Raw genomic sequence first — 23,933 nt, forward strand, 5'->3', positions numbered from 1 at the left:
GTAGAAAGAACAGAAGCCAAGGGGCTTGACTTTTTTCTGCCACCAAATCACCGATGTGTTGGTCTCATTTCCTTCATTTGTCGAGTGGGGTGAGGAAACTCTGCCCTGCCTGACTGCCTTGACTGTAGTGAGGTCTGGTGAAGTGTTGGATGAGAAAGCTCTGACCAGAGTGGGAGAAGAGTACAGTGACACTGGTCACTGGCCCATCTTTTCTCACCAGAGTCCTCCTGTCTCTGGAGGAATCAGCCATCTGAACTTTCTGTTCTTTCCAGCCTCTAGGTCATCACTCTTTATTCAATAATGTGGGTGACCCAGAAAGCATTGACAGTTCCCTGACTGGAATTCCTGTAGACCAGGGGCCATGTTATTTCTCCGTGTATTCCTCCGTGTCTCCTTGGGACAGGTTTGGAAGAGCAGGCACTTGCTAAACAATTTCTTGAAAGAGAGTTTAAGTTTGAATACTGGATCTGCCATATACAGTACTAACTTTATGACTGTGACCAAGAGACTTGGCTTCCCTAAACCCTAGTTTCCTTTATCTGTTAAATGGGAATCATAATCCTTGTCTTTCAGGGTGAGAATTGAATATATACGAAATTCCAGGTGTACGTGGGGCCCAGTAATCTGCTAACTACTATACTATAGTACCTCCATAGTGACCTGCTGAGCCCAGAGTTGCTCCTGAGGTGATGTTTTCTGGATATTTAGGTCTCAGACAGAAGAAGAAAGCAGAACCTTGGGGTTTCCCTTAGCATTTCCGCCCTTTTCTATCTGCCTGCCCTGCTTGCTTGTTCTTCCTTGGATTCTGTTCCTAGAATAGCCAGAATATTTTTCTGCCTCTTCATTTTCCGAAGCGTCTTCACCAGCCAGAGCACTTTTGTTTTGGCTCTTCCAGGCTTGCTCTGTTTGGTCTTTGTTATTCTTCATTAGCTGTTACTATTCCCGCTTATTTTCAGTTTCCCGACTTGTTGTGCTTTGTCCACAGCTAACACAGCATCTGAGGAAAGTCACTTGGTTGGGCTCCCTCTAGCCACACAGGTCTGTGAGGTGGAAGAGCTGAGTTCCTGTGCTGGCTGTGCTATCTCTAGCTGTGTGACCTTGGCCGAAGATCTTGCCCTCTCTGGGTCTCACACCTCTCATCATTAACATGAAGGATTTGAACCAAATAAGTGGTTTGTAAGGGTCCTTAAATTCTGAGTGTGAGTTTGGACAAGGCATTTTTCTTTTTGGGGGGTTCTTAGCTTCCTCATCTGGAAAACCAAGTAGGCTGGACTAGATAATTTATACTCACTTCTAGGCCTAAATATTTTCTCCTCGTTCTTTTTTTAGTTTTTTTCTTCTTTTTCTGCCTTGTATTGCTTTCTGGAGCATTTCTGTGACAGTTAACAGCTGTGGACAGGAAACCCTTGAACACTTCTAACTTGGCAAAGGTTGCTGCTCCCTCTGAACCTCATCCCAGCCCATTTCCTGTGTTTACAGCGTTTGGGTTTTTTGCTTAGTGACAGGCCTGACAGGTCATACTCCAGTTCTCCTCCATGGCTTTGTGTGGGGTAGACCAAAATGAGCACCGATTTGGGAGTTTGGGAGACAAGGTTTCAGTCTCCGCTCAGTTGTATGACCTTATGTAAGGTACCTGCCTTCTCAGAGTTCATTGTCCTCATCCGTAAAGCCAGAGAGTTTAACTAGCTCTGATACTATAGGATGTTAATATTTGCCTCCCTTTTATTCTCCCCGCAGGGACCTCTGTTTATCCTGTTTCTTCCACATACTCCAGTGTGGAAGGGACCCAGGGTAGCTGCCTTTGCATTTCCTGTGTGGGACAAAATAATAGGAAGAAAGGAAGTGAAATAGCTATCTCAGGCCCAGATTGGCAGCAGAGAAAAGTTGAGGTACGGAGCTGGTGTGATCAAATTGCCCAACATATCAGCTATATAGTTGGTAACCAGGTGGACACCAGTCTGCATTTATTCTTATCAACACTCTGGAGAGAGACAGTATCCCAGTTCCAGCCTTACTTTTACCATTTATGTGACTTGAGCAAGTCATTTAGCAGATCTGGGCCTCAGTTTCCTCATTTTATATTAGGGATAATACAAGTACTGACTTTAGGGTGCCTGGATGGCTCAGTCAGTTGAGTGTCTGACTCTTTTTATTCTTTTGTTTTTTTTATTTTTGAGAGAGAGTGGCAGAGTGTAAGCGGGGGAGGGGCAGAGAGAGGGAGACACAGAATCCGAAGCAGGCTCCAAGCTCTGCGCTGTCAGCACAGAGCCCAACACGGGGCTCGAACCCACGAACCGTGAGATCATGACCTGAGCCGAAGTCGGACCTTTAACCTGCTGAGTCCCCCAGGCACCCCTGAGTGTCTGACTCTTGATTTTAGCTCAGGTCATGATCCCAGGGTTGTGGGATTGAGCCCTGAGTCGGGCAGAGTCCTGAGCATGGGGCCTGCTTGAGATTCTCTCTCTTTCTCTGCCCCTCCCCCACTCATGTGCATGCATGCGCGTGCACACACACACAGGTGCGTGCGCACACACTCTTTCTCTCTAAAATAAAAAATAAAAGGACTGACTTGACAAAGTTGTAAGAGAGTACAACTTTTTATGTACAAGTCCCAACACAGTTCCAGACATATTTGTCCCTCCTTTCTCCCTGAGACAATAACAATGTACTTAATTCTGTTCTTGTGTAGATAACAGGAGGACACTCAGGTCCCACCGCAGAGTCCCTAACATGCCAGCTGGGGACAGAGTCCAATTGTGGTTGGAAGAAACCTTGTGAGTTTGTGCTTGAACCAGACTGAGCTCAGTGCTGTGACCTCAGAGGGGAGACTCATAGGGCCTAAAGTGGTTAAAGAAGGCAGGTGGGCATAGGACTTTTCCTGGACCTTGAAGGGCCACCAAGTCTTGCCCATGAGGAGCTGGAGGGAGAGTGGCTCCAGGTGCCCGTTCACCCTTGCTCAAGCTGGTGCTTAGTATTCATGTGTATTGGCATTTACGTCTTCCCTTCCCTCCCTCTTCATCGGGGAAGTTACTATCCAAAGGACTTCTCCTTTTTCCTCTTACATTTTTGAGAGAAAGAAAATTTGAAGGCACAAGGATGGCATAACATTTATTCAGAGCAAACTAGTTTTACTTTAATCAATGGGCTAGATAGTTTGCTTGCATAATCTTAAATACTTAGAAAATTACAGTATTATGCCACGTTTTACAGCTGAAGTAACAGTGCCTCCAAAAGGTTAAGCAGTTTTTTCAGCTCAAAATTAACAAGTTATAATGACGAATCAAAAGAGCTCTGCACAATAATTCAGTACGACTTCAGCCAGTTTATTCACCCAGGTTCTTAGTAATCTGTAATAGTCGTCTTGTGCTTATCTTTTTGAGATGGCTATCTTATTCCTGGCTCCTACTATACTTAGCTCTTGTTCTTAGCAATAATTCTCTATTCTGTAGATCTCTAGTTCTACCGTTGACTTAGATTCCACCTCATTATGCCAACATTAGCTCCCTCAATTCTTTTTCCAGATATTTACCAAGCACCTAACTATAGGCCAGACCAGAGGTGGATACAAATACCAGTTCCTGCTTGGATCTTTCAGTGTGATGGTTAGACAAATGATTACAGTAAAAACAACTTGGTAGTAATTGAATACTTACTGTGTGCCATGCTTTATTTGAAGTACTTTATATATTTTCATTTCATTCTTAAAACTCTATCAGGTAGATACCGTTTTCTTCTTATTTTATAGATAATGAAATCCAGGCATACAGAGGTTAATTGGTCTAAGTTGTGATAGAGAGAAGCACAGGCACCATGTGGGCACAGAAGAGGGGCTCCTAATCTAACCCAAAGAGTCAGTGTAGAGAATACTTCCTAGAGGAATTAGAAAAAGCCTGAGTAGAATCTTGAAACTTGAGTAGGAATTAGTCAGGTGTAAAATGGGGCAAGGATATTGTAGGCAGAGGGAACATTGTGTACAAAGCCACAAAGTGAGTCTTGCGTATTTATGGAACTCCAAGTAGTTTAGTGTGGTGGCAGGGTAAGGTGTGTGTCAGTGACTGGTATGGGGTAAGGCTGGAGAACCTGGTAGGGACCACCTCCTGAAAAGCCTGTATCCTTTGCTACATTATATTTGTTATACCTGCTAGTGGTTCCCAACTTGAGGATTTAGAACTCTGAAAGGGGCCCTTGAAGGGTGTCTCGTGAATCCATATTATTTTCTTAGTTGTTTTTCAATCTGTGGATACTAAAAGTATAACTATTATTAATGGAGCTTTTGGAATTCCTCACTGAGAAAAAGTTAGGAATCACTGTTGTAAGAGTTGGGGAGCTTTGCAAAAGATTTTTTTCTTTAAATTAGAATATTTATTGAGACAATTCTAGACTTACATGCAATTTTTAAAAAATGCAGCATGGCGCTCGGGTCTCAGTCTATTAAGTGTCTGACTTGATCTCAGCCCAGGTCTTGATCTCAGGGTCATGAGATCTCAGGCTCCAGCATGGAGCCTACTTAGAACAATAATAATAATACAGAGAGATCATTGGGAAACTTTGCAGTTTTCCCCACAGGAACATTTTGACAAACTGCAGTATAATATTATAACCAGAATATTGACATTAATAAAACCTACCAATCTTGTTTAGATTTCCCCAGTTTACTTGTACTCGTGTGTTTAAGTTCTGTTCCAACACTGTAAGTATCCTTTATTTGCCCTTTTATAACCACACCTTTCTCTCCCACCCCCTTCCCTGTTCCTAACCCCACTGTTCTCCATTTCTAAAATTTTATGACCTTTCAAAAATGTTGTATAAATGGAATCAGAGTTTGTAACCTTTTGGAATTGGCTTCTTTCTTCAGCCATAATTCCCTGGAAAATCATCCAAGTGATTGTATGTATCATGACTTTGTTCCTTTTTATTGCTAAATAGTGTTCCATTGTGTATAATGTATATAACCATTCCCTGAAAGATGTATGGACTGATCCCAGTTTTGGGTTATTAAACATAAAGCTTCTATGAACATTTGTATACAGATTTTTTTTAAGTTTATGTATTTATTTTGAGAAAGAGGGCATGTGGCCAGGGGAGGGGCAGAGAGAGGGAGAGAGAGAATCCCAAGCAGCCTCTGTGCTGTCAGTGCAGAGCTTGATGTGGGGCTCAAACTCACAAACTGTGAGATCATGACCTGAGTTGAAACCAAGAGTCGGACGCTTAACCAACTGAGCCACCTAGGCGCCCCTATAAACAGGTTTTTATGTGAACCTGTGAAGGATTTTATTCAGGAGCATGGAGAGTGGTCTAGTCAGATTGGAGTTTTAGAAAAATTGTACTGACTGCTTTAGTAGAAGATGGGTTTGAGAGAAACGAGCAGAGACAGGAAGACCAGTGAGGAGACTGTAGTAACCCAGGCAAAGTACATGGAGATCTGAGCTCAGATCTCTGTGAGCTGGAGCATAGAGGCCTTTCCTCAGAAATCATACCTGGCTCGTTCCCATGTGGGAGCAGGACCAGGGAGCCTGGGCTGTCAGGAGGCTCAGGCACACTCCATTCTGGATAGTTAGCCACCCTTCTGGGGAGATGTTGTCTGGATCCATAGCTGAGAACTGCATCAGGTGAGGAAGGGCTGCAAACCGAGTCCTTGGAATGACCATCCTGACTGCAGGGTTTTTCAGTAGATGTTCTTGGTTATCTAATCTCAAGAAAAGAAGAAAGGGGGTCAGTTATCTTCTTTGTATTGTTTGAATGGAGGCTTATTTGGGGCAGAAAGATGGTGAGAAGCTCTTGCCTGGTTCTGGTCTCTGGGAGCCCAGGCATGTGTTCTCTGGTAGGCCATCCAACAGTGGCCTGGGTGACCTGAGGATGAACTCCTGCTGCAATGGTCCCTGGAATCAACATTGTTTTTACCCCGTGTGTGTGCCTGGCTCCCCAGTGTTTATATCTTCCAGGCATTTATCACTGTGCTCTTGGGGTCACTGTGATCAGGACTGATTGTTGAGAGCCAGCTCCACTCCTGAACCAAAGGGTATAATCCTAGAGGGTCCACTAATGGATTGGACACCTCCCCTGGGCACTGTGCAATGTCCTTATCTGGACAAGTCCTTGGATGCCCACTCAAACACTTTTAGAAAACTTTTCCCAGCAGAAATCTGTTTTGAGTTGTTTGTAATTATTTTTTTGGCCATCTCAGACCCTGACAAGTGCTGGCCAGGATGCAGGAATGTTTGGGTCGGGTGCCAGGTCAGAGAATTTGGGGCAACTTTTGAACAAGCGTGTGTTGATTTAATTTCTCTGGGGTTGTCATGCTTCTTGGCACAGATACCTTTAGAATGTAAAGACCTGTGGTATGTGGGACCCCAAAGCTGAGAAAGCAAATCTTCAAAATCTGTAAGCAGCTCTCAGTTGTCCCTAGACCGGGTCTTGTGTTGTCCAGTGCCATGCCTGACACAGGGGAACACCAGAAAAATCAGACTCGTGTATAGTTGGGAAGATGAGACTCAGATAAAGCAGAGAATAGAGGACCAACAAGCAAATGACTAACACTTACAGGGCTTCACTGTTTTTCAAAGGACTTTATGGATTTTTCTGATAAGAGAATTAATCCTTAGGAATAGTCAGAGTATAGGAAAGTTGAAATTTAAGTACCTGCACCTACCACTTCTGTGATTCAGTATATATTTTAATTGAGAAGAAGGGGTGGGGGGACCCTGGAGAGCAGAGAAGTGTATCTTACCTCTTTTTGTATCCCTAGTGCCTTTGGCTAGTTCAGCCAGCTAGTTCAAGGTCAGCAAATAGGTGATTGAAAATCAGAAATGAGTGTTGAAATGGTAGCATGTGAACACTGAACAGGGGGCCAGAAATTTTTAATTTAGTTAAAAAGGTGATAGAAATAAAAGGGCAGGCAGATAGGCTGTTAAGCAGATGGACAAGTGTCCAGAGCCCTGTAGATGTGGGAGGAGGCATGGGCAGTCAGAACAGCTAGAAGTCCCCTGCATCAGAAGCCTGCGTTATTGAGGTCATGGCCTGCTTGGTGGGGACTAACTTTAGGAATTAGCCACCTTCTTCTGGAGGGAAGCTTTTTGTGAAATCAGTATTTGAAGAAAAAAATACTGAGAGGAGGAAGAAGGTAGAAATGGGGTGGCTGAGTGGAGAGAGGAGTGAGGGCTGAAGATTTCATTTCTTCTAGCAGGTGATTATGTTTCATATGCTTAAATAGAAGCATATTCTTTTGCTCTTTTTGTTCCTCCCTGCAGAGCATGCTAGGGACTCAGTACTCTGTCTCTAGTGTCTTTTTAACTTTGTTTCTAAGTCTTGATAAGGAAGGTGTCTCTGGCTAGTGCTGGACCTGAAGAAGTTAAGGCAAAACCAGGAAATTCTGTTTTACCCTGCTTGGGGAACGGCACAAGACCAGTTATGACTTCTGTGTTGGCCCTTAATAGGCAAGCAGAACCTAATTAAACTTGCCCCTATTCGTGACTCTTGGAGGGTAAGGGTTAGAAGTTTTAGGGAGCCCTCTTGAACACTCATCTGGATCTCCCAACCATATAGCCTTGCCATAGGAAGTTAGTGAGACTTCTAATCTGGTTCTGCCACTAGTTTGCTGGCCAACCTAGTGCAAAACAACCCCCTTTCATAGTCTCAGTTTCCTTCTCTAGTTGTAAGGTAGGCAGTGATCCTTGATGCCCCCCAAAGCCCTTCCAACTTTGCCACTTAGAGTTTGAGTACAATGGGGATCTCAGCCTCCACTATTCCCATTCTGCGCCAGGAATTTTGTAAGATTGGTGAAAAGTACATTTTGACTTTGAGTTCTTTTACAAATCAATCTGTGTGAGATGCTGTGCCCCTTCCTCTTGGGCTTGCTTTGTTAGGTTGCCCTGCCTTCCACCCCTACTGTCTTTTACCTGTTTTCAGACTTGTATCTCCTGCTGCTCTGGTCTCTTGTGTCATACTGTATTCTATGTTGTGTCTTTGTCGTTCATACACTGTGTTCATTCTTGTACTTTTTGTGGGCCAGGATTATGTTGCTTCATCTCTGTTTGAATTTGCTCTTTCATGCAGCTAAGTTCTTCTGGGCATTCATTTGTTCAGTCAGTGAATATTGATTGGAGCCCAAGTGTTGTGCTAGGGACTTCGCTAGGTCCTGGGTGTTGGTTCAAAGCCAGGATTCAGCCATGAAGGCAGCCATGGCTCCTGCCACTGTGGTGCTTACAGTTTAGTGGAGAAGAAAGATATTAAGCAAATTATCACACAGATAATTATAATTGTGAAAAGTGTTATCAATGTTGGAGAATGTATAATGTGGGCCTAAACCAGTTTGGCAGGGAAGACGATCAAGGAAGATTCTTTGAAGAAAAAGTATTTAAGTTCAGACCAACAGCATGTGTCAGAATCTGCAGGTCAAGAAAGAATGAAGAAGCTTCCATACAAAAGGAATTCTAGGTCATTCTCAACCTGGGTTGCACATTAACATCACCAGGTATAAGAGAGTATATGAAGCAGCTAGACTGGTGCTTCATACTGGTGCTTACTGGTGAGAGTATAAAGCAATGCAACTACTTTGGAAAACAGTTTGGCACTTAAAAGTTAAACATAACCCTGTCATATAACCCAGAAGTTCCACTCCTACTGGAACTCCAGATGAAAAACTTATTTTCACTCAAGAAAAATGAAAACCTATGTCCACACAAAGACTTGTACATGAATGTCCATAGCACTTTATTTGTGCTAGCTAAAAACTGGTGGATGGATAAACACATTGTGGTATATACATTCAGTGGAATACTACTCAGTGAGAAAATGGAGAAAAACTACTGATTCATGTGATACCATGGTTGAATCTTTTGAATGCTGAGCAAAAGAAGCCAGTCACAAAAGAGTACATACTGGTGATTATATTTCTTTGAAGTTCTAAAGCAGGCAAAACTAATTTATAATGATAGAAATCAGATCAATGCTTGTGTGAGGAGGGCAGTGCGGTTTGGCAGTGAAGTACCAAGTGGGAACACTTTGGGGTGATGAAAATGTTCTATATCTTAATTGGGTGGTGGTTACACAAGTGCGTATGTTTGTCAGACACACTGAACTATGCACTTAAAATGGAGACATTTTATTGCGTGCAACTCTGCCTTAAAAAATATCCATGCTCTATTTTTATAAATGTCAAGGAAAGGCAAAACTCATCTATGGCGATAAAAGTCAGAAGAACAGTTATCACTGTGGGGTGGGGTGAGGTGTAGTGGTCGTGATAGTATTGATTGGAAAGGGGCAAGAGGGAGGAAGTCTTCCTGGAGTATTTCTTGATTTTGGTGGTAGTTACTTAGATATATACATATGTAAAAGTTAACTGATCTATATATTTATATACTTTGCTGTATATATGGTATGTCTCAAAGAAAAACAGAAAACCAAAACTCCCCTAAAACCAAACCCGTGCCTAAGTTCCATCCATTGAGATACTGATTTAATTGGTCTGGGACGGGGCTTGGGCCTCAGCAGCATAAGTGCTCCCTAAGTGAATCTAATATGTAGCCAGAGTTGAGAACCAACGTGCTATGTGAAAGGAAGGGAGAAACTTGGAACATGAAAGAAGGATTGCACAAAGCTAAGGGAGTTGTTGGATAAGAGACCAGAAAGGTGGCAGCTGGCAAATCATTCTGGGCCTTACAGGCCACTTTAAGAAATTTGAACTTCATCTTAAGAGTAATGAAAAGCTTTTGAAGGGTTTTAAGTAGGGAGATGACTTGGACAGATAATCAGCTGGTGTGCAGTAGCATTGCCTATAGTTAGCATTCCTGTCAATTGCTTGTTAAGTATTCAGAATATCTCTCCTGTGAGGAGAAGAAGGTTTGGAATAGTTGAGGAGTCTTGAAGGACTGGTGCTTGATTAGAGGTGGGGAGTGAGGGAGAATGAGATGTCAAGGTTTCTGACACCAGCAACTGGAGAAGTGGGAACTTTGGCAGGGGGTGGGGGCGGGGAACTAATGAGTTTAGATTTAGACATTATGCATCCGTTGATGTTCCTGTCAGACATCTATGTGGAGATATTTAGTAGGTAGTTGGATTCTGTGTGTATCTGAGGGTCAGAAGGGAAGCTTGAAGCAGAACCATCATCTTACTTTTTTGGGGGGAGATGGCAATAGTTTTTTTGGGGGGAGATGGCATTTTTTTAAATGATAATTGAAGCTGTGAGAAGAGGTCAGATCCCTCCTGGAGAGAGTCGTCTGAAGAGAAGAAAGCCCGGGACCAAACCCAGATTCTTTAAAACTCCAACATTTAAAAGTCATGTCTGGAGGAGAAACCTGCTTTGTACACTCAGAAAAGCGAAGATTTATTCATTCATTCAGCAGATCTATATTGAATACCTACTGTGTGCCAGGCACTACATGAGTCCCTGGGGATACCACAGGGAACAAAAAAGTTCCTGCTTTTGTGAGCCTTACTTCCACTGGGGGGAGATGGGCAGTAAACAAATCAACAAATAAGTGCATCATATGCAAGGTGGTGGTAGGTGCTATGAAAAAATGAAAAAGATATGACCTCTGTCCTCAGATACCCTCAAATAACTACAGTTGTAAGCTGACTGAAGTGAGGCCAGAAGAGGTACAAAGTCAGAAATGCTGGTGGAACTCAGAGGTGTATCTCATTATGTTGCATATTGGAGCTTTATACGTAGTCAATGCTGTGAATTTTTGTTTCCACTGAGGGCTTTCTTTAATTTTATTTCATGTGAATTAAAAAAATATTCAGATCACAGGTTAGAGCGAAAATATAATTATCTAGCATTATAATAAAGATATAATATTTTTTAATGTTTACTTTTGAGAGAGAGAGCGAGTGGGGGTGGGCCGGTGCAGGGGGACAGAAGATCTGAAGTGGGCTCTGTGCTGACAACAGTGAGCTCTATGTGGGGCTTGAACCCACAACACATAATATTTTTATTTTTATTTATTTTTTTAATGTTTATTTACTTTTGAGAGAAAGAGAGAGAGAGAGAGAGGGGCAGTGTGCAAGCAGGGAGAGGGGCAGAGAAAGAGGGAGACACAGAATCCAAAGCAGACTCCAGGTCTGAACTGTCAGCACAGAGCCTGACGCAGGGCTCAAACTCACAAACCAGAAGATCGTGACCTGAGCTGAAGTTGGATGCCTGACCAACTGAGCCACCCAGGTGCCCCACAACATATAATATTTTAAAGCATGGTGGTAAGAATTATAAAAGCCTTTACTGACCACACACATATTGTAGGCCAGGCTTTTTTTTTTTTTTTTAAACTTTATTTTTAGAGCAGTTTTAGGTTTACAACAAAATTCAGAAGGAGGTACAGAGATTTCCCACATATCCTCTGCCTCCACACATGCATAGCCAACCCCATTACCAGGGTTACTTACCAGAGTGGTACATTTTTTACCAAGGATGAGGCTACATGAATACGTTATAATACCCAAAGTTCATAGTGTGTTACCTTAAGGTTCACTCTTGGTGTTATATGGGATGTTATTATTACTTTTTTCACATGTTCTCCCTGGGAGGGGAGACATGGGAAGTCTTTGGGGTAGTCTTTTGTTGCCTGTGTAGCTGAAACCAGTGCCTGCTTCGTCCACAAGGAAAACTCTTCTGAATTCCTGCCCCTGCTGAGAAGAGTCGGACCTCTTCTTGGATATGAAGACATGATGTTCCAACAGGGGCAGGACCATCCCTCAGGAGGCTGGATTTCACTCAGTGTGGGAATCTGACTCCTCTTTCCTCTGTGGCTAGACCTACAGTGTGCTGTATTCCACGTGGGACCTTTCTTGCCAGAACTTCCTAGGTCCAGGGAACTAGTTTAGTTCCCTTTCTCATTCTTTACCCTTTTGTGTAGAGGGTACTTTCCCCTCCCACACACCCCTTCCCTAGACCCCCCCCCCCCCCCCCCCCCCCCCCCGCTCAGCCTCATTCTGCATTCTGTGCTGTTTTATCTCTGGAATCTAAAGGCCCTTGGTCCTCCATCTTCCCAGGGCTGGTACTCTCAGTCTTAACAGTCTTTTGAGTCCTTTCTAAGGGTAAGGGTGGATTCTGATCCCATCTAGAGTCACTGCAGAGCTTGCTGGTTGTGCTTGGGGGGTGGGAGGTCAAGTGGGAGAAATTAACAATCAACAAATGAGACCCCTGCTGGCAAAATTTATCAGTTTTCAGATTCCCCTCAGGTGCCAGCCAAGTGGTAGGGAACAGTCTGACCAGCACCTTTCTTTACTCCTCATCTGTACCTTCTTCTTTGACTGCTGTTTGTCCCACTTCTTTACCTTTGGGTTTGTGTCTCACATCAGACAATCCATGGTCAGGCTCAACTGCAGTGACTCTGCTTTGCATGCCTATAAATACGTGTTCTCAGGGGGATAAGTTACTGTTTGGTGACGAGAACGTGGCTGGAGGAGAATAGGCATCAGGTAGATGATGGATATTGGTGGTGGGAACTGGTGGGTTGTACTCAGGAATTCTCTTGTCTTTGGGGGAGATATGGTTATGAATCCATTCATGCACTCATTCATTCATTCAGCCAGTATTTGCTGATTACATATTTGACAGGGTGGATGTAGGCCCTGAGGGTTAGAGTGAGTCAAACTTAGTCCTTGCCCTTTTCTGGATATGGCATGCAAACAACTTAGAGCATGAGAATTAATACAACAGAGTTATGTATAAAGTGCTTTGGAGCATAGAGCAGTAAATGATTAGCTCTGCCTGGAGAAAGGAGAGGAGATTCAGACGCAAAGGAAAGACTTTGTGGTGTTGGCTGCTAGTGGTTAACAAAGTGTGGTCTGCAGACCGTTGGGGGTCACCAAGATCTTTTCAGGGGTCCAAAAGGTCAAAGACATCTTAATAATAATGCTACGATGTTATTTGTCTTTTTCTGCTGTGTCTACATTTGCAATGATGGCACAAAAGCACTTAGGTAAAGCTGCTGGCACCTTAGCAAGAGTCAGAGCAGTGGCACAGAACAGCACTGGTGGTCGTGGTATTCCTCATCAACATGCATTCTGTTTTAAAAAATTTATTTTTAATTTTTTAATTATTAAAAATTTTTAAAAATAAATATAAAATGTATTAATTCTATTAAATTGTGTCCTGTTGAATACATATCTCTTTAGTATTCTGTGTGATGAAACAGGAAGTGTGCATAAACCACTTCTGTGTGTAGAAGTTTAATGCTTATTTCTTTCTCTAAATTTTTTAAATTTTTATTGAAAATTTTTTTAATGTTTATTTTTAGAGAGAGAGAGAGAGAGAGAGAGACAGAGCACGAGCGGGGGAGGGGCAGAGAGAGAGGGAGACACAGAATCCGAAGCAGGTTCCAGTCTCTGAGCTGTCAGCACAGAGCCCGTCATAGGGCTCAAACCCACGAACCTTAAGATCATGACCTGAGCTGAAGTTGGATACTTAACCCAGTGAGCCATCTGGGCGCCTCTGATGTTTATTTCAAGAGAGAGCATTCGTACCACTGAGCTGCAAGTTGAACTGCCTTTTTTCAGGGAACACCATTTTTATGTGAAAGAATAACTGACAGGTAAACTATACTTACTCAGACTCACGTATTTGGCACGTATTTTCTTAAAAATGAATGAAGTGAGTCTGCTATTAAAGGAAAACAACTGGTAGTATTTATTGCCAACAATAAAATTCTAGTTTTCATTTAAAACTTAGAATTTTGAAAAACTTGGATCTGCCACTGTGAGCTTGACAGCTGCCCCAGATTTAAATCTTTTCTGATGTAATTAGTGGTGATATTAATAACTGATTATTTTGATATGGTAGAGATGAAATGGGTCAAATTTGGAAGTTTCCATGTGACCAGTGCATCATGTTACAAAATCACTCCTGGATAAAAGATCAAAGTGCAAGATAGACCAATAGATTTTAATATAATAGAGTACAAACAGTTCATTTATATAGTTTCAGATTTCACATTGCAACTAATCTTTAATAAACCTACTACTTGTCGATTTTGATGTAATATCAGAGAAGAATGTTCACAGGTATCTGGAAGATTATTAAAATATTCCTGTCCTTTCCAACTACATATCTGTTTTGCTCTGTGATCAAAACAACACATTGAATGTGGAAACAGATACAATAAGACTACAGCTGTCTTCTATTAAGCCAGACTTAAAGAGATTTGCAAAAATGCAAAAACAATCCCACTCTTCTCAGAAAACATTTTTTTCCAGGGATGCTTGGATGGCTGATTTGGTTAAGCATCTGACTCTTGATTTCGGCTCAGGTCATGATTTTACAGTTTGTGAGATTGAGCCCCACATTGGGCTCTGTGCTGACAGTGCTGAGCCTGCTTGGGATTCTCCCTTCCTCTCTCTCTGCCCCTCCCCACTCGCACGTGCATGTGCACACACATGCTCTCTCTCTCTCAAAATAAACTTTATTATTATTAATTTTTTTTTAATGTTTAGGTTTGAGAGAGAGAGAGAGAGACAGAGCATGAGCAGGGGAAGGGCAGAGAGAGGGGGACACAGAATCTGAAGCAGGCTCCAGGCTCCGAGCTGTCAGCACAGAGCCCGACACAGGGCTCGAACCCATGAACTGTGATATCATGACCTGAGCTGAAGTTGGATGCTTAACCGAGCCACCCAGGCGCTTCTCAAAATAAATAAACTTAAAAATTTTTTTTCCAGAAAACAATTATTTTTCATAAAAAATCCTATTAAATTAATGTATAGGAGATTTATTTGTCTAAAATGAATTAATTGCTATTATTAGAATTTGCGTTTTAATTTCTAATATGGTAGTGGGGTGCCTGGGTGCCTCAGTCAGTTGAGCGTCCGACTTCGGCTCAGGTCATGATCTCACAGTTCGTGGGTTTGAGCCCCTCATCAGGCTCTGTGCTGACTGCTTGCCCAGAGCCTGGAGCCTGCTTCAGATTCTGTGTCTCTTTCTCTCTCTGCCCCTCCCTGCTCATGCTTTGTCTCACTCTATTTCTCAAAATAAATAAATAAATAAATAAATAAATAAATAAATAAATAAATAAATGTAAAAAAAATTAATTTCTAATATGGTAGATATTAGTTTTGGGATTTTCAATTTTTATGTATATAAAGGGGCCCTGGCACCAAAATATTTAAAAACCTACTCCTGTGCTACTCTTTTTACTTACAGTTCTCTTTTCTGCCTGAAGAAATCCTACACATAATTGTTATTTAGTTATTTGTTCAAAAAACGTTGAGCATCTATCAAGAACCTGGCTTTTGCTTGCTGCTGGGGACATGGTCCCAAGCCCTTATGGACATTGTTTGATAGGGAAGACAAATGAAACAGAGAACTGAAACACAGTATGATAAATGTTATTGGTGATAGACACATAAATGCTGTGGGAATACAGGCTATTGTCGGAATCACTTGCTAACTCATCTAGAACATGTGACTGATTGATTTTTCAAACACAGTAGGGAGAGTGACTGAAGTTAGCAGGAAACTGTTCACATGTTGCTCTGGGAGGAAAGAAGGAAACTACAAATGTATTGATTGTCATCTTTTTGCATGCCCTATGCTATGCTAGGCGTTGGAACAAATGTGGTCTTAATTTTCATAAAAACCCTGTCAGCAGAGATAATTATCCTCATTTTGCAAATGAGATATTGGGGGCTCAGAGAAGTTGAACATCCTGTCCAACATCATATAGATGTAACTAATGGAGCTGGGATTTTGACATATGTGTTCTGACTCCAAGTCCAGGGCTCTTTTATTAATAATGCATTGCTAAACGGGTGGATCTTCTAAGGTATTTCCAGGTGGCTCTGGGAAACCTTGCCAGATTGGAACGAAGGTATAAGAGAAGATAGAAGAGGTGTCAGGAAGGAGAGAGACAACCTAGGAAATGCTTGGTAGAAGGAGTCATTTGTGAATTTTGACTAACATGGTTTTTCTGGATAGGATTCTATGGCCTTAGGAGACATCAAGGTTTTATACTCCTTTATTCTCAATCCCTTAAATCCTTCTCTATGCCAGATGATGCCAACAGCAAAGGTCACCTGTCTGTCTGATCAGTTTACAAACCAGGGCCTAGCATTTGAAGCCTAAACTTCTTGCACCAGCTATAGGCTTTTGGGAGAGAGGCTGGCTGACCTTAGGCCACTTGTGCCCAGCCTGGAGGCCCCCAGTCCCTAGAGCTCAGCATTTAAACTTTTTCCAGTATTTAAAAAAGTTTATTAGAGGCTTCTGGGTGGCTCAGTCGGTTAAGCGTCTGACTTGGGCTCAGGTCAGAATCTTGAGGTTCGTGAATTTGAGCCCTGTGTTTGGCTCTGTGCTGACCCTTCAGAACCTGGAGCCTGTTTCAGATTCTGTGGCTCCCTCTCTCTATGCCCCTCCCTTGCTCACACTCTGTCTCTCTCTCTCTCTCAAAAATAAATAAACTTAAAAAAAAAGCTCATTAGAAGTTGTGCTTTATGATAAACCTGTTTGTGGATACAGGCTAATGAAAAGATTGTATTTCTTTGCTTTGAGTCAGAAATCTGTCAACTTAATGTGGTTCAGGTGTGCTACCTAAGGTTTTCTAGAACAATGGTCAGCAAACTATAGCCCTGGGGTCAAATCCAGCCCACTGCATGTTTTTTTGAATAAAGTTTTATTAGAACACAACTAAGCTCATTTACTCATATTTTGTCTGTGGCAGCTTTTGTGCTCTAAGACAGAGTTAAGTAGTTGTAACAGAGACTATATGGCTCATAAATCCTAAATTATTTATTTTCTGGCCTTTTACAGAAAAAGTTTGCTGACCCCTAGGGTAATCCTGATTCTTTCTGTCATGGTACTTAGCACATGGTGTTTTAATTGCCTCTGTCCCCTACTTTTAATAATATATATATTTAAGTTTATTAACTTATTTTTAGAGAGAGAGAGGGAGAGCGCATGTGTGTGCGCAGGTGTGCATGCATGTGCAAGAAGGGGAGATGCAGAGAGAGAGGCAAAAAGAGAGAGAATCCCAAGCAGGCTCCGTGCTGCCAGGGCTCGATGCGGGGCTCAATCTCATGAACTATGAGATCATGACTTGAGCTGAAATCAAGAGTCAGATGTTTAACCACCTGAGCCTCCCAGGAGCCCCTCTTCCCTACTTTTAAAACTAAGCTCCTTAAAAGCAGGGGTGAGATCTGACTCATCTCTCTTTATGCCCCATTCTGATTACAGATCCTGACATATTAAGAGTACACAATAAATGTTGTTTAAATGGGCACATCATGTGCTGATTAAAAAGCTCTGATGGGCAATTTTTTTTTTCTCATTCTGATAGGCAATTATATGTGCCTCTGATTAAGACAAAAACAGGGGGTGCCTGGGTGGCTCAGTCGGTTAAGCGTCCGACTTCAGCTCAGGTCACGATCTTGCGGTATATGAGTTCAAGCCCCACATCGGGCTCTGTGCTGACTGCTCAGAGCCTGGAGCCTGTTTCAGATTCTGTGTCTCCCTCTCTCTCTGCCCCTCCTCCGTTCATGCTCTGTCTCTCTCTGTCTCAAAAATAAATAAACGTTAAAAAAAAATTAAAAAAAAAAAGACAAAAACAGAACTAAGGGAAGGAAAACATTATGTTGGTTATGCTAATCCCAGTGCTGTGTGCCTCACCTATGAACCAGTCATTACTTACTGCAATTTTTTTTCGATAGGTAAACGACACAATCATGCCAAGAGCTCTTGTTGGTGAGGAAGTTGAGAAACAATGCCTTAATCTTTGGCTGCATTCTACCACCACCGCTTTACCCCACCCTCCGCTCCCCACTCCCAACTTAGCAGGACAAATGTAGTAGAATATACAGTTACATGGAGATATTTCTTCTTCATATATTGTATTCTTCTTACTTGTCTTTTTTTAAATGTTTATTTTTGAGAGTGAGAGCGCGTGCGTGTGTGTGAGTGGGGGAGGGGCAGAGAGAGAGGGTAACAGAGGATCTGAAGTGGGCTCTGTGCTGACAGAAAAGAGTCCAGTGTAGGGCTCAAACTCCCTGAACCTCGAGATCATGACCTGGGCCAAAGTCGGACACTTAACTGACGGAGCCACCCAGGCACTGCTTACTTTTTGTCTTCTATAAAGCCATTTCTTCAGTGTGCTTCTTACCATCTGTGACTAACGGAAGATGAAACCACACTAAAGCTGTTTGGTCACCTTGGCATAAAGATAGGTGAAGTACCCACATGGGAGTCAGTAAACCTGGGCCCTTGCTGTGACTCTTCAGCTGTCTTTGATTTGGGGCACATCAGTTAACATCTGTGAGCTCCAGTATCCAACATGTTTTTATTGAGTCACATCTGGGACACTTGACACATTTAATATTTACATCTCTCCCTCATTTTGAAAAGGATTTGAGCAACTCGTGAGTGACAGAGAGTTGACTTGTCCTGTCTGTTCCCTGTCTCTGACCAGAAGTCAGCTGAATGATTAAAAGGATTGGAGTGTTTTGGGACTTTGATCAGTGCCTCGGAGAAGGCCTCACAGCCACAACAGCCTCTTTACCCTGTCCTTGTTTTCTCTCCTGTGACAACTTCTTCCTTGGGAGTAATCTGAGGAGTTTTTGCTGGAGAGAAGGAATCAAGATCAGGGTCAAAGGGAAAGAGGAATTTTAGAAGCTAAGAATTGGAAGACATACTAGAAACTTTACTTAAAATATCTTTTTCAGATAGTGAACTTGAGGCCTGGAGAAGGGACGTGACCTCACTTGGTAGAGCTAAGACTAGATGCCAGGTCTGCCTGCTGTGTGTGCGCGCGGTGTTTTCCAGGGTTCTAAGAGAGGAGTAGGTGGCCTCGGCTCTCGTGCTGGTTTTTGTGTCACATTAACGACTGTGTCGGTGGGTGGGGGAAGCTGTACTGCAGACCTGCCACGCTGTTGCACCCGGTGTGCCCAGGACCTTAGATGTCTGAGAGCTATTTGCTGACCGTAGCTGTCAGTGGACGGGCATAGCATGTGAAGGGTTTCTCCAGTTAGTTTGTGACTGGCATTATGTTATTATTACCAGCGGTGACAAAGTGAACCAAAAGGAAAACTACATATTATCTTGGCATTGCAATGAATGGGCTGTCTTCCTGTTTCTGGAAAGATTGTATTCACGTGCATTTATTTATTGACTGATGAAAAATGGTATTTCACTTGAATATGTATTTCTTTGCTTACTGGTAAGGCAAAAGTTTTTTTTCTGTGTTCATTGGCTATTTATATTTTCTCTCATTTATATTTTTTCTTGTGAGTTACCTATTCACGTTCTTTGTCTAGATCTCAGGGTATTCCCAGCCTTATGCTTGACTTCCCTGCCAGGGAGCCATCAGGATAATAGGACATTGTCCCTAAATGGGGGAACTCAGCACATCCTGGGGGGAGAGAGTTGAAGACTGGATGAAACACTTTTCTCACTGTACAAATAGCTATTTAAGTGGCTACACGAGGCTTGAGGTGCTAGAGGCTAAGGACACTGAGACAGGTGGGTAGCAGAGGCCAGCAGTGCCCACAGCAATGTTGTCTCTTGCTTTTCCTGTACAGAGTTTTGCCGGATTGACAAGCCCCTGTGCCACAGTGAGGATGAGAAGCTCAGCTTTGATGCAGTCCGCAGCATCCACAAGCTGATGGACGATGATGCCAATGGTGACGTGGATGTAGAAGAAAGCGATGAGGTGAGCTCTCTCCCCCTGCCGTGGCTCCCTTCTCTTCCTGTTTGGACAGTCCCTGAAGGCTGCCTAGACACTCTTCCCTTTGGAGAGATGTTCTTGGTATTGGCTTGTTCTCTAGGAGCTCCTTCCTGTCAAAGGGAGTGATTCTCAGCAGAACAGCCCTGTAGGAGCCAGCCTGTCCGAGTGCAGGCCTGCTGTCTGTATGCCTGGACTGGCTCCCATCTGCCTACTGGCTAGAAGTACAACACTGACTGAGCTGTGCTGTTTGAGAGGGAGAGAGAGTCCCGAGGTTGGTTTCTATAGTTCCCCTGAACCCATATTGTAATCCTGCTGCAGATGGAGGGCATCAGTCTGTACTTGCTATGTACTCAGCCCTGTGTTGGCATGTAGGAGAGACATCAAAACAGTCATTATCTTGCCCTTTGGGAGTTTATAGTCTGTTCAGGAGGAAGAAACACATGTTCCTAGAAAGATTATTCTGAATTCCAGGCTGCGGTTGCTGGGAGCTGGTTGAGTGGTCCAGATAATAGGAGCGAGAGGAAACTCTAGATGGAAAAAGCTCTGTTATTGTTTCACCTTTTGGCATTACTACAGTTCCAATTCCACAGAGCCCAGAGTGCAAAGTCATCATGTGTGCAAAGATTGAAAGGTTTTAGTTGATTTCAAGCTCAACGTGGGCCGGCAGTTTGGTGAAGCTGCCAAGTTATGCCAAATCTTTAATAGTGATATGGTGCGTGTCATGAGATAGAGGTAAGCCTAGTTTTGAGTTCAGTCTTGGATCTCACATTGTCCAAGGTATTTGGAACAGTGCGAGCCTCTACAGAAAAGGGTGACCTGAATGCTGAAGGGTATGGACACTATGAAATGGAGAGCATTCAGTAGAACTTAGTATTTATAGGTATTTATTATGTATGTGCCAGGCACTATTGTAGACATGGGGATGTGGCAGTAAATAGGACACACACATCTGTCCTCCTGTCATTTACAGTCTAGTGAAGAAACTTGAGCCTGGAAAAGAACAGATCCGGGTAATATAATTTATATCTCACATACATTAGAAGTGGAGGAATTAGATTTTTAAATAACGACGGTGATGGCGATGAAAACTGCAGCACCAGCTCTCCTTTATTGGATTCTTATTCTATGCCAGGCATGGTGTTAAGCTCATGGTGTTAAGGTAGTTACTCTTTTACCTTTCATAACAGCCTTTTGAAGTTGGTATTATTGTCAAGGACTGGAGCCTTGGAAAGATGAAGCATTTTGTTCAAGGACACATTGGATATGAGCACAGATCTGATTTCAAAGCTTGTGCTATTAAGTACCGCTATATTGTTTCTCTTAAACTAAAGGCAGGACCAGGACCAATGTGGGAAAAGTAAAATATGGCCATATTCTTCTAGAATGAAGAATCGTCTAATAGTGCCATCTTGTCTTAGGAGAGGCTTCCTTGGTAGGTATGTAGTAAACTCCCCATCACGGAAGATGGGCAAGTAGAATACAGAGCTCTATTGATTGGTTAGCAGAGGGGATCCTCGCATTAGGTTGAACTGGGTAATGTCTAAGTAATTTATAAGAGGAGAAAAATAGACTTCCTGGAGCAGAAGCAGACATTTGGGTGGAGTGGAAGGGGTGGGGCTGCCTGAGTGGTAAGTAGGGAGCCAGTGTGAACACAGATGTGGCGGGTGGGGGGGGGCTCTGACTAGAGCAGGGTGGGTGGGTTTGGTTGGATGGAGTGACTGTGGTGGAGGACTGCAGGACAAAAACCTGGAAAGGAAAGTGGGGCCCAGGCGACTAGGCTGAGAGATGAGTACTTATTGAACCTGGCAATTGTAGGTTCTTGAGCAAGGGCAACAGGCGTGATGAAAGTTTTGGTCGCATCTTGAAGTGGCACTGGCCCTCAAAGGACCCAGATTTTATTTGTCCACGATGGGAAAAGGACCATGTTCTTGGACGCAAATGAGGACTAGAGGTTTCCCTCTCTCAGGGGGCCTGGCCACAGGACTGGGGGATAGGTGGCACACCAATTAAGAAGGTGATATGATCTAAGATCCACAAATTCCTGGATATCCTTGTCACCCGCTCCTCCTTCTTTTTTCACTTTCTGCTGAATTGCTTTGTCAATGAGGGGAGGAAGAAAATGTTCTTTTTAGAGGAATGTTACCACAACAAAAAGCTCATCAGCACAAACTGTTCTAAAATAACACAAAAGCTGTCACCCTGCTCTTCTCTGTGCCAGTGGTGAGCTGTTCTTTTTCAGTGTAGCTTCTGCCTTGCTTTGGCTTCAACTTCTCTCCCGGCAGGCTCAGGCCTCTGGTGGTGAGAGGGGCCTGCCAGTCTGGGTTTTCACCATCGGTCACAAGCTATTGTCTTTGAAAGAGAAGGTAATGGTGGCAAAGTATGTGTGCTTAAGTCAGTCTAAACATGTATGAGACAACCTTGGAGTTCAGGTTCTAACTAGCATGTTGGGTGGACTGCTCAGAGCTTAGAATATTGGCTCACGGGTACTGAGCAGAGATGAGACCCTGGTTGTGCTGGCTATGATGGACCTGAGCTTTTTATGACCATTCGAAAGCACCACTGATTCCCCAAGGATTTTAGAGGAAGTCTGAAGGGATATCTTCAGGCTTCATTTGTTCAGCCTCATATCAGCAAGCTTTCCAGGTGACTGAACTATATAACCTCAGTTCTGGATCTTGTAAAATTTTAGCCATTTTTGAAATAAGTCTTTCTTTTTATAGATTATTGTGAACAGAGTGTTAACTTTCTTTGGATCATTCAGAACATGTCATCAGGCCTCTTCTATAACTACCCCAGGGCTTAGATTCCTATGTGCATTGTTGTGATTTCTTCTTATAATTTCCCTGTCTCTTCTTTGATTCATCCCCATTTCTAATTTCTGTTTACTTCTCTGTGAGCTATGAAATTAGACGTATGGTAAACTGAGACTCAGCAGGCATTGTATAGGAAATATGTAATCATTGGCATGTGGGGCAGCCAGTTTGGCTGCTCCAGTACTGTCTTTGTTTGCTTCTGTCCTAGTTAGCGGAGCTATGGATTGTGGGCCCTTCAGATGAGCAAGGTGGCATTATTGGTGATGGTGCCCTTCTTGGCAAAGCTGGGAGGGAGTTCTACCAGGCCAACAGCATGGAAATTCATGACCTGTGTTGTACTGAGACTTCTGGTGGGGACACTGCCTGTGGGCAATGGATTTGCTACAGTGGGATGGTCCTGTCAGGTTGTTATGACAGTCTGAGGTGGACAGACAGAGGCTGTCTAAACCTGCTGTCCCTTCATGAGCACTGGGTGTTGTATGTAAGCGATAAACCACAGTAATCTACCCCAAAAACCAAGAGCACTTTACACACTGTGTGTTAGCCAATTTGATAATAAGTTATATTAAAACAAACAAACAAACAAACAAACAAACAAAACCATTGTCCCTTCAACTGGATCCCTACAAGGAAAATCAAGGGCATTTATCCAGCCATTAAACAAATTTTTGTTGAATACCTGTTGTAGGACTATGGATTCCGTAACAAACAAAATGGATACGACTTTAGTTTTTATAGAGCTTGCATTCTAGTGGTCTGTATGTCACAGGCAATTAAATGAGAAGGAAAATTCTGAAATTAGGAAGAACTGTGATTATAGTAGTTTAGTGACTTCCCCTTTAATTTTCTCAGGTAAAATGGTGGTTAATGATTCCTACCCTTGCAGGGCTATTGTCAGAATTCAGGGAGAAAAGTGCTGGTAAAGTTTCCAGCACAAATAACTCCCAAACTCTACAGAAACCAAACAAGTCAACACAACATGGGAAAAAATTTGAACAGACACTTCATCAAAGAAGATATATGGATGACAATTAAACACATGGAAAGATGCTCAATATCACTAGCCATTAGGGAAGTACAAATTAAGACCACAGCATGATAGCACCACACATCCATCAGAATGTCTGAAATTAAAAAATGGACAACACCAAGTGCCAGGCGAGGAGGTAGAGCCCCAGAACTTTTGCTTATAGAGTTTCTTAGAAAGTTAAACACAATTCACTACATGCTCCAGCAATTCTGCTTCTTGGTATTTATCCCTATAGATAAATGAAAATTTATATTCACACTAAGACTTGTACACAAATGTTCATAGCAGCTTTATTCATAAGCACCAAAAACTGGACAAAAGCAAATGTCCTTCAATGTGTGAATGGATAAACAAACTATGGAAAACTGCTCAGCAATGAAAAGGAATGAACTATTGATGCACACAACATAGATGGATCTCAAAGGCCTTATATTGAGGGAAAGAAAGCAGACT

At 42.7% G+C, this 23,933-nt stretch overlaps 1 protein-coding gene across 2 annotated transcripts in view; it reads left to right on the forward strand.

Moving 5' to 3' along the window:
- Nucleotides 1–23,933, forward strand: part of STIM1 (stromal interaction molecule 1) — a 182,481-nt gene that overhangs the window by 82,015 nt on the left and 76,533 nt on the right. For both annotated transcript variants that reach the window (XM_047072482.1, XM_047072483.1), the window contains exon 2: nt 19,492–19,622. In XM_047072482.1, the coding sequence (XP_046928438.1) occupies nt 19,492–19,622 (131 nt within the window). The remainder of the gene's footprint in view (nt 1–19,491; nt 19,623–23,933) is intronic.

This window comes from Lynx rufus, unplaced genomic scaffold (assembly GCF_022079265.1).
Source record: "Lynx rufus isolate CCGP_SWC_20201006 ecotype Redwood Valley unplaced genomic scaffold, mLynRuf1.p SCAF_9, whole genome shotgun sequence".
NCBI lineage: Eukaryota > Metazoa > Chordata > Mammalia > Carnivora > Felidae > Lynx > Lynx rufus.